At 38.9% G+C, this 12,025-nt stretch overlaps 1 protein-coding gene across 17 annotated transcripts in view; it reads left to right on the top strand.

The window, feature by feature from the left end:
• Window positions 1-12,025, top strand: part of PCDH15 (protocadherin related 15) — a 1,242,339-nt gene that overhangs the window by 959,909 nt on the left and 270,405 nt on the right. For all 17 annotated transcript variants that reach the window (XR_009252204.1, XR_009252205.1, XM_058696346.1 and 14 more), the window contains one exon: window positions 11,585-11,664. Coding sequence is in view for 15 of the 17 variants with exons in the window: in XM_058696346.1 (XP_058552329.1) it covers window positions 11,585-11,664 (80 nt within the window). In the remaining 2 variants the exon portion in view is untranslated. The remainder of the gene's footprint in view (window positions 1-11,584; window positions 11,665-12,025) is intronic.

The raw sequence follows: 12,025 nt of genomic DNA, 5'->3' as shown, positions 1-12,025 counted from the left end.
CTCCAGGCTCTGAGCTGTCAGCACAGAGCGCAACATGAGGCTCAAACCCATGAACCGTGAGATCATGACCTAAGCCAAAATTGGACGCTCAACCGACTGAGCCACCCAGGTGCCCCTGGGCCTTTCTTTTTATGGAAGTTTTTTTTTGTTGTTTTGTTTTTAAGATTGCTAATTTAATCTTTTTTATTCATTATATGTCTATCCAGCTTTTCTTTATCATCTTGAGTCAGTTTTGGTAGTTTGTGTACTGCTAGGGATTTATTCATTTTATCTAGTTTATTTAACATGTTGGGTTACAGTTTTTCATCCCATTTTTTCTAAAATCTGCTTCATTGCTGTGAAGCCAGTAGTGATGTTTCCTCTTTTGTTTCTGATTTTAGTAATTTGAATCTCTTTTTTTTTCTTTATCTGACTAGAATTTTGTTGATTTTGTTGATCTTTTCAAAATACCAACTTTTGACTTCATTGATTTTTTTTCTAATGCTTTTCTATTTTTATTTTATTAATTTCCACTTTAATTTTTATTTTTTTTTACTTCTGCTTACTTTAGGTTTATTTTACTCATATTTTTCCATTGTCCTAAGGTGCAAATTTATTGCCTTGAGAACTTACCCCTTTTTAGACATAGATGCTTACAGCGATTAATGTTTTTCCAAGAGCTGCCTTATACTACTGCATACGTTTTAGTGTGGATTTTTGTAATTTTTTTTAAAATTTATTCATTTTGAAGTGTTTTCTAATTCCCTTTCTACGATCTTCTGAGTACGTGTTTAATTTCTGCATGGTTGTCAAACTTTAGACTGTATGTTATTGGTTTCTAATTTTATTCCATTGTGGACACAGTAAAAACAGTAGACCATAGGCACTGGGTTTCTGAAACATGGGGTGACAGGGGATCAGAAGGAATGATGTTGGCCTGTCCCTCCTGGGCAGATACCATAGGCGGAGACTGGAGCTGTGGGAGAGGAGTCCTGTGATCCTGCATGCACCTGCTAAGAGGGGAGCTTCTGTCATGCTGTGCTGGCTGAGACTTGGAGGGAAAAACAACTTGTAGCTCAAATTCCACAGACTGTTCCTCTTCTAACTGAGGTTTCATAGTTTTTTTTTTAGTAAACATTTCTCCTATTACTGTATGTTCGTAGTACAACTTCCAGAGACTTTTAACTTTTTAAATACTTTTTAGTAGTCATGGTTGTTTTTGTGGGAGATCCACAGAGCTCCTCACTCAGCCATTCCTGAAGTATTTCCCTTGTGTTCTCTGTTCCTGTTAATTTTTGAATGGATGTATCATCTGCAAAAAGTATTAATAATCTTTACATGCAAGGTCTGTTTATTGGCTTAGAATAATTTGTATTGGGTATTATTTGTAGCGAATTATGGATATCACTGAATTTGTCCTTTTTAGCTCCAAGTATCAAGGACTTTTTTCCCCATCGTTTCTGTATGCTCACCCTGACCCCAGCCCATCCCTCCCCTTCAAAGAGTAATTTATTAATTAACCAAGGTCACATTTTCTGATGCATTCTGATCAAACATTCTGCTACATATGTGGTTAGGGGGAATTTGTATGTTTTAGGTTTAAATTTTATGTCTTGCTGATATTGGTAACATATCATGTATGCTACATGGTCCAGCCTTCCATGGAGTGAGTTCTATTGATGACCGAAGGATACTCTCTTTAAAAACACTTTACAGGGGCCTGGGTAGCTCAGTCGGTTAAGCGGCTGACTTCGGCTCAGGTCATGATCTCACAGTCCATGAGTTCGAGCCCCGCGTCAGGCTCTGTACTGACAGCTCAGAGCCTGGAGCCTGCTTCGGATTCTGTGTCTCCCTCTCTCTGACCCTCCCCCCTTCATGCTCTGTTTCTCTCCGTCTCAAAAATAAATAAGCATTAAAAAAAATAAATTAAAAAAAAATTAAAAAAAATAAAAACACTTTACAGATTTTTTTCCTAAATCTGTATGATGCATTTTTAGTCTTGCTATTAACATCAATAGTCAGTGTATATTAAGTGTATGCTATGCACTGGATAGATACGAACTATTTTACCACTGTGTAATCATCATACCAACTCTGAATTGGATGTCATTCTATTTCAGCATCGTACAGGCAGTCCTGGAGACATAAACAGGTTTAGCAATTGACATAGCTAATAAGTGACAGATTTCACCCTTATTGTTTGTTTGTTTGTTTTTTTTTGCTGTAAAACTCAAGATTTTTAGCTACCAAATTAAATTAATTTCCTTAGACAATACTTTCTGTCTGAATAGAATTCTAGAGTTTTCTAAACATCTATTTCCTCATCTGATTCTACATTCACTACATAGACTTCCTATTTCAACTGTTGTTTATCCATTTTTGTGGTTGCAAATATCACTTCAGAGGCAGAGCCCAGTTCAGGTAGTTAAAAGTGACATAATTGAGACTAGGTCCTCAATCTTATGATTACTAGCTCTAGGTTATTTTTTAATGTTTATTTATTTATTGTTGAGAGAAAGACAGAGAGAGAGTGCTAGCAGGGAGGGGCAGAGAGAGAGGGAGGGAGAGAATGCCAAGCAGGCTCCACACTGTCAGCGTAGAACCTGTCTTGGGAACAGCCTCACGAACCATGAGATCTTGGCCTGAGCCCAAATCAAGAGTCAGATGCTTAACCAACTGAGCCACCCAAGCACACTTCTGGGTTATTTTTTATAAGTATAGGCTTAACCAAAGCATACTGAACATCATTTAACTCTTTCTCAGTATTAATATCACAAGTGATCAGAATTTTCTCAAAGGTAGACTATACTGCATAACATATAATTCCTGATTCCTAACATTAAATATGTTCTCTATAATGGTTGCCCAATACATTTTTGGCTTAATGAACTCAGTATAATGTGATTACTAGTTTCTAAATTAGATTCTACATTTATATCAACAGGTGTTATTGTGGTACATGCGGCTTAATGGGTCTCTATGCTTCTTGATACCTATGCTCTTTGTAAAGTAGATTTTTCTGCCCCTTTCCCTCAGTACTGTTAGACCATGAGCTATATACTTCATTCAGTTGGCCTGGCTGTATTAACTCCACTATTTTGAAAATCTGGTTTTAATGTGCTGAAGTCTGGGAACTATAGTATGTAGGCTGTGGGGAAGGCTTGAGAAATCCTTGAACTAGTGTGCAAGAGTTCAAGTGTAGGCTTTTTTTGTCTTCAGATCTCCACAGGCCTGGAAACACACCACACACACACAGACACACACACACACACACACACACACACACACACACACACACACACATATACTTCAATTTATTTAAAACTGAACAAGAGTCATTTTGTTTAGCTATTTTAGAATTAAAACTGTTGTTTCCTATTTGTATTTATTCATTTTATTAGCAAGTCTTGAGTGTTAAGAACTGGCCAGAACTAAATATCGTTCCCCAATAATTAGACTATCTTTAGAAATTATCAGTAGCCTCCAAGAAGCAGTAGTAAGAGAGGGCTAGTGTTCACTGTCACAACATGTTACTGCTTAGAAAATTATGTCTCAAGCCAAATACTCTTACACACAAACTTGTATATCAGCAAGCAAGATATTCCTTTCATGTGCCTGAGAAGATTTTACGCTTAAGTTCACTTTAGACAAACTGAACAGTATTTTAGAGAGAGCTTGGTTAATGTTCTATTTAGTTTCAGGCAACAAGAAACTGAGTCATTAGATTGAACCCATGCTCTAGTAGAATCAACTTTTGGGGAGCATTCCAAATGACAAAGGACTCCCTGGGTTCTTACACTTTGTTCATATAATCTACCTATCTTCAATTATTACTTATTTATAGCATTTATTAATGTAATAAGCAAATCTTCTGGGGTTATAGATAAAGATAACTGAAACGTTGATTGGCCCCAATGAAATGCTTGCTGTAGAATAAAACTAACACAGACATACACACACACACACACACACACACACACACACCCCTATACGTTACCCCTCTCTCTTCTGATTCAAGTTTGGAAGACATTGAGACAAAAAAACATGAAGTATGTAAATGAAAACTAAAGCACACTTTTTACTGTAAATATAGTTGATTAAAGTACAAAACAAAATTGGATCACTGTACTTCCTTCATTCCATTAAATTTACCCTCTCAGCCACAGGAAATGCAAAGGCAAGCCCAAACTATAAATAATAGTAACACTATAGTAACAAAGCAGACAAGTGACCTGCCTTCATGAAGCATACATTCTAGTAAGAAAGAGAAACATTAACAAAATATGTAAGTGGGTTATATAGAATGTTAGAAGGTGAGAAATGCTATGTGGAAACGTACATGAAGAAAAATGGAGAGGGATATATGGGGGATGACAATTTGATCAGTGACGATTTTGCTAAGGTGACATTAGCAAAGAACTGAAGAAGGTGAAAAGATGAACCATATAGATGGGGGAGGAGTGCTTCAGGTACATGTGGATAGGTCCTGAAGTTCAGGCCCACCTGGTGTGTTTGAGGAACAGTAAAGGTACTAATGGGACCAGAATGAAGCAAGAGAGGAGGAAACCCATAGAAAGGAAGTCACCCAGTGATGGAGGAGGCATGGAGATAGCTGCTCTCAGTGAAATCAGATATTAATGGAAGAATTTGAATAGAGCAGTGACATGAATAAACTTAAAATTGAAAAGGATCATATGGATTCTGTAATGAAAATGGCCTGCAGTGAGGCATGAGAAATTGTGCAAATTAGTTAGGGTGCTATTTCCATCTAGTCCAGACTAGACCTGTTGTGACATTTCTGGAAATGGTGATAGGTGTTTTTTGTCTCATTATATTTTGTGGGTATAAACATCAGAAGATTTGTTAGTGATTAGGTGTGGGAGAGAAGAATGACTACTAAGATACAGCCCGAGCAACAGGCAAGGGCAGATTTTCATTAGCCAGAATGAAAAGAGGAACAGTTCCATATTGGACATATTAAATGTGAAATGTCTTTTGACATCTAATTAAAGCTATTGAGTCGGCAGTTGGGTATGGGTTTAGGGAAGAAGTCTGGATTAGAAGTATACATTTGGGGTCTTGAGCATTTAAGTACTACTTAGAACTTGGAGGTTGGATAGGTAATTAAGGGAGTCAACGCAGAAGACATCCAAAGACTGATTTGGAAATGCTGAGGCGGTGATGAGTATCAGGAATGGGGACCCAGAGGAGCACACGTCCTGAAGCTGACTTTGGGGGAAAAAAGCATATCAAGGACAAGGGAGAGATCAGTTCTGTCTAACGCTGCTCAGAAGTCCAGTTAAAAACAAGCAAACAAAACAAAGAACAGAAACAAAGACTGTGAACCCATGAGTGGTTTTACTATTGTGGAATTTACTGGAGGTGTTGAAAAGAGCAGTTTCAGTGCAGAGGTTGCTGGAGGGTTGGAAACATGATGGAGATGGTCTCAGGAGTGAATGAAAAGACAACAATTGAGAAAAAGTAGAATACAAAACTCTGTCCCCAAATTTTTCCCTAAATAGGAGTCCAGATGGCACATTATCACTAGTAGGAAGAAAGACAAGAGTGGATGGGTATGGCAAGGTATGTCTAAGAAATGTCTAAGAAATCTGGGAAATTGTAGATGGTTCCTTCAATGGTCCCAGTGAGACAGTGATCAGGGCCACCAGCTGAGAATAAAGATGCGGTAGGATGGCTGGAGACCTGAGGAGAAAGTCTCAGGCATGTAGGAAAGTGAGTAAAGTAGGGAAATATACTTTAATAGCTGGACAGAATTGCAGGTCTGAAGGCGTGCTCAGGTATCACAGAGGCATTCTACGTTAGCTGCACATCCGACTTTCAGATACGTCATGTTTGCGTAGTATTTTCCTACTACTTACATTTTTCTAGAAAATAAAATCAATTGGCTTTTTTTTACACGAATGAACTTCTTTCAAAAAGGAGGTTTTACGAGGATCACAAATGACAAAACAAGACTTCTTGACATTAAAAAGTCTTCATTGTTCATTGAAATAGATTCCTAAACATTAACATCTTGTGAAAGGGCCAGCAGTTTAAAGCCAGGAGGGCACACATACACATTTTTGGAAACGCCACTGCCCTGAATTGAAAACCTCAGTTCTCGCTCTCAGTTTAATAACATAAATCAGAACTCGTTTGCCTAAGTGAGAAAAGAAAAGATCATCTAAATCCGTTGATTTTTATGTATCTTAGAATCCCTCAGGGCAGGTGGTTTGTCTTAATGTCCTGTGAAATGTGCAGAATCATTCTGTGCACATAAAGTGCACTCTGCCAGATGGTACTTGATGGCTGTATTCCTCTTTAACATGAACGAATATTAGTTTAGAGAAGATTTGTTTTCTTTTTCAAAATTCCTTTTTTTCCAATGCCTAAGCACAGCGCTTATTGAGACAAATACTTTTGTGCCCCTGTTGGTGCTTCTGAAAAATGGGGGAGCTGAATTACATGCAGTGAGCTGTCTGGGTGAGCAGTTAGAAACAGCAGTGGCCTTGGTCTTTAAAGATATTCTTTGTCCTGCAAGCACAAATTAAAGGAAAATTAGCTTTGCCGTAGTTCACCATGTTGTCAAACATCTATCAGAAAACCAGTGACTGAATTCCATGATGTGCTAGCTATCCAAAGTGAGCATTGCTCAATCATGTAACCAAGGATATTTAACCTCGGGTTGTTTACCTGAGGCCACACAAAACATTAGCTGGTTTTCCATTTGCTCGCCATTCCTCAAATTCATGAGGCATGTCCCCATGTCACTGCCTTTTCCTTGGCCATGCCCTCTGCCAGAATTCCCTTCCCCACATGACTTGCTGTCTCCCCTTTCACAAGTGTCTGCCAACTTTTCACGTTTTCCTGATGACCTGTACATGATGGCAAGCCTGCCTCCTCCCCTCCCTGTATGTCCTTCCCCAAATATTTTATATTACAGCTGCACTTACACAGATCTGAAAGCTGTATATTTTCATTAATTATTCTGCTTGGTCTCTGGCGCCCCCCCCCCCTTACAGTACAAATTGCACGAAGGAAGAATCCTTGTCTGTGTGGCTCCCGGCATTTTGTCTCATTGGAGCCTCAGTGCTTATTCACACAGCACAGACGGTTAATGAATATTTGGTGCATCAATGAGTGAATACTGTATGCGTTATTCTTGTTAGCTTCCTCTTATAGTCAGACGTCCTGTCTGAGCAGAGGTGGCTCCAGGGCTGTGAATGAAGGGGTGGTTCTGGAACCTTCCCAGTTCATGCTGGGATAACCCCCCAGGGAGATGACCACTCCCCCCCCAGAACTTGTGTGAGAGGCTCACATTGGACTCGGCCTATCAAAAACAAAGGCATAGAAAATGTATGTGTACAAAGGATGAGAAATTCCCTTCTGTTCTGTCTAGTGTCTTAAGTGACACTAACCTCTCCCTTAAAAAAAATTAAGTTTATTTATTTATTTTGAGAGAAAGAGAGAGCAGGAAAGGGGAAGAGAGGGAGAGAGAGGGAGGGAGGGAATCCCAAGCAGGCTCCACACTGTCAGTGCACAGCCAGGTGTGGGGCTCGATCCCATGAACCATGAGATCATGACCTGAGCCAAAATCAAGAGTCAGAAGTTTACCTGACTGAGCCACCCAGGCGCCCCATGCCCTCTCTATTTTTCAGATGAAATGATAACTATTAATTTCCATGTTAAAAAAAAAAAAACATATGTATCTTCCAATGAAGTAAGTTATAGGGAACTCTAATTGGAGTGGTAACAAAGCCCTTGGTCTTTCTCTTTCACCTACATGGTTACTGTGAGGTTTAAATGACATGATGCATGCAAAGAGCGTTCCCAGCACAAAGTAAGGAGTCAATCAATGTTAACTTAAGGATTCGCTGTTCAAAACCATATTTGAATTTCTGCCCATCATTCAGAGACAGCTGGCTAGACTCACATATAGAAAAAAAAAAAAAAGGACTATGTATAAAATGTTTTCAGAAAGGTATTTTAGGTCATAAATATGCATATGGTCAAATCTTATTGCAAGGATCATTGTTTTTTTCTGACTTTTCCATGTTCACCTTTTATGTCTTATTTCTTCCTTTAAAGCATGTCTTTCCCTAAATACTGACAGAAGGAGACACAGAGTATTTACAAAAGTGCCGACACTTGTAGTGGTTAGATTTCAGAGCTCTCGTCCAGATAACACCCTTCCCCCTTCCTTCCTTGACTGAGAAATTATAAATCCTCCCTAATTACTACACCACTGGCCACGGGTCCTAAAACAACCACAGAGGATTGGCTATAAGAATAAAAGAAACAAAACAATCAGATAAGGATTTCCTTCCAAATCCTGGGTCTTCAAGCTTTCTAGTGTGGGCACAACCTCATATAAGAATGAGGTAGTTGGGGGCACCTGGGTGGCTAAGCCGGTTAAGCTTTCAGCTCAGGTCATGAATGGTCTCATGGTTTGTGAGATCAAGTCCTGCATCCATGGAGCCTGCGTGGGATTCTCTCTCTCCCTCTCTGTGCCCCTCCCCTGCTTGTGCTCTCTCCCTTTCTCAAAATAAATAAAGAAACTTAAAAAAAAATTAAGTAGAAAAAAAGAATGAAGTAGGTGAGGTGCCTGGGTAGTTCAGTCTGTTGGGCATCCGACTCTTTATCTCAGCTCAGGTCTTGATCTGAGTTCAGGCCTTGTGTTGCGCTCCATGCAAGTCATGGAACTTACTTAAAAATCAACCAACCAACAAACAAATCTTTTTAAAAAGTATGACATAGGCAAAGTACTGGCTCTCACATTTCTTAAAGTCTGAGGTATTTAAAGGGCCAAACAAAACTGGAAGAAATATTTCAAGGTACCTCGGGAATTGAAAGTAATTAATGTGGATGAAAAAATGGGAAGCTCTTTAGGAATTTCTCTTTGTTATTATTTTAGTAACATAACAATATAATGACTTACATAAATAAAATTATGCAACATTCACCATGCTCTCATCCCACAGCAATAATGTTAAGTGTTAGAGTAGACCCGATACGTTAGAAGAAAGGCTAACATTAATCTGAACTTAACTGTATCCACACAAATCTATCTTGTTTCAGAATCCATTACTTCTGGCTCATTGAAAATACAAACAATAAATTGTCTCTCAGAAAACAACAACCACATGCCAATGAACAAATAAAAAGAAATTGATTATATCTATAACTATATGACAGGTAAAAATGACTGATTGAGGGGCGCCTGGGTGGCTCAGTCAGTTGAGAGTCTGACTTTGACTCAGGTCATGATCTCCCAGTTCACGGGTTCGAGCCCTACGTAGGGCTCTGTACTAACAGCTCAGAGCCTGGGACCTGCTTCTGTGTCTCCCTCTCTCTGTGCCCCTCCCCTAATTGCACTCTGTCTCTCTCTGTTTCTCAAAATGAATGAACATTAAATTTTTTTTTAAATGACTGATTGAAAGAGAAAAACAACAGAAAAAGTTCAGTGTGCACTTTTTAGTGGTAAAATGCAGTCTCTTAATGATGTAGGCAGCCCAGGTCTGAGGACACTGAGTGGGTCTCACAGGACCAGCCAGCCAGGAGGGTCCCTGACGTGCATAGTACAGAAGTGAAACATGAGCCAGCAGGAGGTGAGGGCACACTTTATTGAAGGTCCAGAGAGACCAGGTACAGATAGAATGTCGGGGAGACTCGGAAAGGAAAGGAGAGAGAGTCTCCTCTTTGTTTAGAATCTGGGGTTTTTACTGAGGATCGTGGTCTGATGTACACTTCCCCTAACCAGTCAGACCAAGAAAAAACGTCCAGGTGTCCTCCATAGCTGACTTATTCCCTGAAGCCAAGAGTCTCGGCGTTGAGGTGTCTAACATTTCTCGGCGTTGAGGAATTCTAACAGAATTTCTAGGGTTCTGAAATTTCCCTAGCATGGCCTCAATCAGCCGTTCTTGTCCAGTCACTCCTTAGATGTTTCTGTTATACTGGAAGACTCCAAAGAAATCATTAACTCCTTGTGCCTTGCAAGGATATAGCACAAGACGTGAATAAGGTGAAGGTCAGTCTTAGTCAGAAAGGAAAATGGAAAATGAGTAAAAAGCAGATTTTTATGGACTCCTTTGGTCTCCCTGTCTCACCAATATAGCATAATTCTGCGTTTCTTCAAAAGTTGACTGTGTCATTATTTGTAGTTCTGTTTTATCTTTTTTGGCTAATACTCGCCTGGCAAAGAACAAGAAATGATGAAAATATCAAGCATCTGCGATCAATTCCATTGAGCCTGTTTAAAAACGATATTTTTTGTCTTGCTCTCTACTCTCAGATTTCTATTATAATTAATTTTAGATTTTAAATTAAAAGTTTAGACTTAGACATATATGGAATGTTTCAAAGATATTACCCTAGGTAGTTTATTATTTCATTGTATCTTACTATTTTATTCCATTGTGTTTTATTGTGTGTCTGTAATAATGCAATAGTGTTACTCAAAAGAAGTAAAACGTAGGTCTGAAAAAAGTGATCACTTTGCTTAATTAAAATTTGACTGCAGGGAGGGTACAAGGGAAACATCAGGGCCACCAGGAAGATGGTCATTACTGGGATCCATGAAGAAGACAGTAGTGGGGAAGGGGGTCAGATACAGATTTACACTGCAGACAGTTTGGGGATGGACCCAGTGGGATTTGCTGATGGGGTGCACTGGAGAGTAGGAATGAGCAATGAAAGTCAAGATATGAGACGTGAGCAAGAAGGGGGGTGGGGGTTGCAGTCGCCACGATCACTGAGATAACTAAGACTGAGAACAGTAGGCTGTTGTTTTCTTGAGGGCAGAGGAGGGAGAGAGAGAGCAGGATTTGGGGTTTTGAACATTTTAAATTGGGGATGATTGTCACTCATCCAACTGGGTGTTCAGGTGGGCAGGGGATATGCCTGAAATGCTGAGGAAAGGCTGGGGTTAGGGATATATACTCAAAGTCCAAAGCTATAGGTTTTGTCTTCTCTGAATTGAGTGAAGGTGGGGAAAAAGAAAAAAAAAAAAAAAGAGTAACATTTTTTGGAAATTTTCAACGCACCAGATGTTAGTCTGTGTGCCCAGACATAAATCATTTCAATTAAACCTCCCAATAGTGATTAACTTTTGTATTGTTCTAGTTCTCATTTACAAATGAAGAAATTGAAAATAATCACATATCTAGTCAGTGTAGCCAGTTTTGAATTCGGGCTTTTGGCTTCAGGTTCGAGATTCTTAACCACAAAGCTCCCTGACTCGATATATTCTCAGCAGAAAAAGGAATTTCTCTGCACTGCAAACATTTATGCAGAGTGTAGCGATACACTCGGGTAAAATTAAATACACAAACCTTAGGAAAGTCATTACTATATTTCCACGCCAGGTAAGATTACGTATGTGTGAAGAAAATACTATTCTTACTCACTACTTTCACATGAGATAAAATGACAGGATGCTGAGGTCAGATATGAAATTCTGTATTTTACCTCCTGCCATCAGCTCATTGTTTATTCTTTAAGAGTCTCATGGATATCCTGTAATGTTGGTTTCAAGCTTCTATATTATACTGTACTGACTAGGAGGGTATCAATCACTTGATAATTTAGTCGTGTTTTCTCTCTGAAGGCAACTGATCGAGAGGGAGACCCAATAACATATGCCATTGAGAATGGAGATCCCCAGCGAGTTTTTAATCTTTCAGAAACGTAAGTTAAAAATGATTTCAAAATTTATTAAAAAAAAAAAAAAAGCATTAAACAATGTATTGGTACCAAGGGAACAGACTTCTAATCAGAGACTTTCAGCTGTTTGTAGTTTTATTTTACTTTTTGTTCCCCATGAATGTTAATGAGGTCTGGGGGCGGGGGATAATTCTGAATTCAGAAATATTACCCAGGAGACTATTTATTTTAAACATTTTTACTAGGTAAAATCCACTGAGGTGGAAACATTTTATTTGTAGGCTGGGATTAATTAGATCCCTTTAAAGTTGTCAGTTACTCATAATAACAAGGGCATTTCTACAAAGAGTAACGTGGCGCTAAATTGTTCATTCAAAGAGAATTG

Source organism: Neofelis nebulosa, chromosome 13 (genome assembly GCF_028018385.1).
Source record: "Neofelis nebulosa isolate mNeoNeb1 chromosome 13, mNeoNeb1.pri, whole genome shotgun sequence".
Lineage (NCBI taxonomy): Eukaryota > Metazoa > Chordata > Mammalia > Carnivora > Felidae > Neofelis > Neofelis nebulosa.
This window is presented reverse-complemented; position numbering and strand designations above follow the sequence as displayed.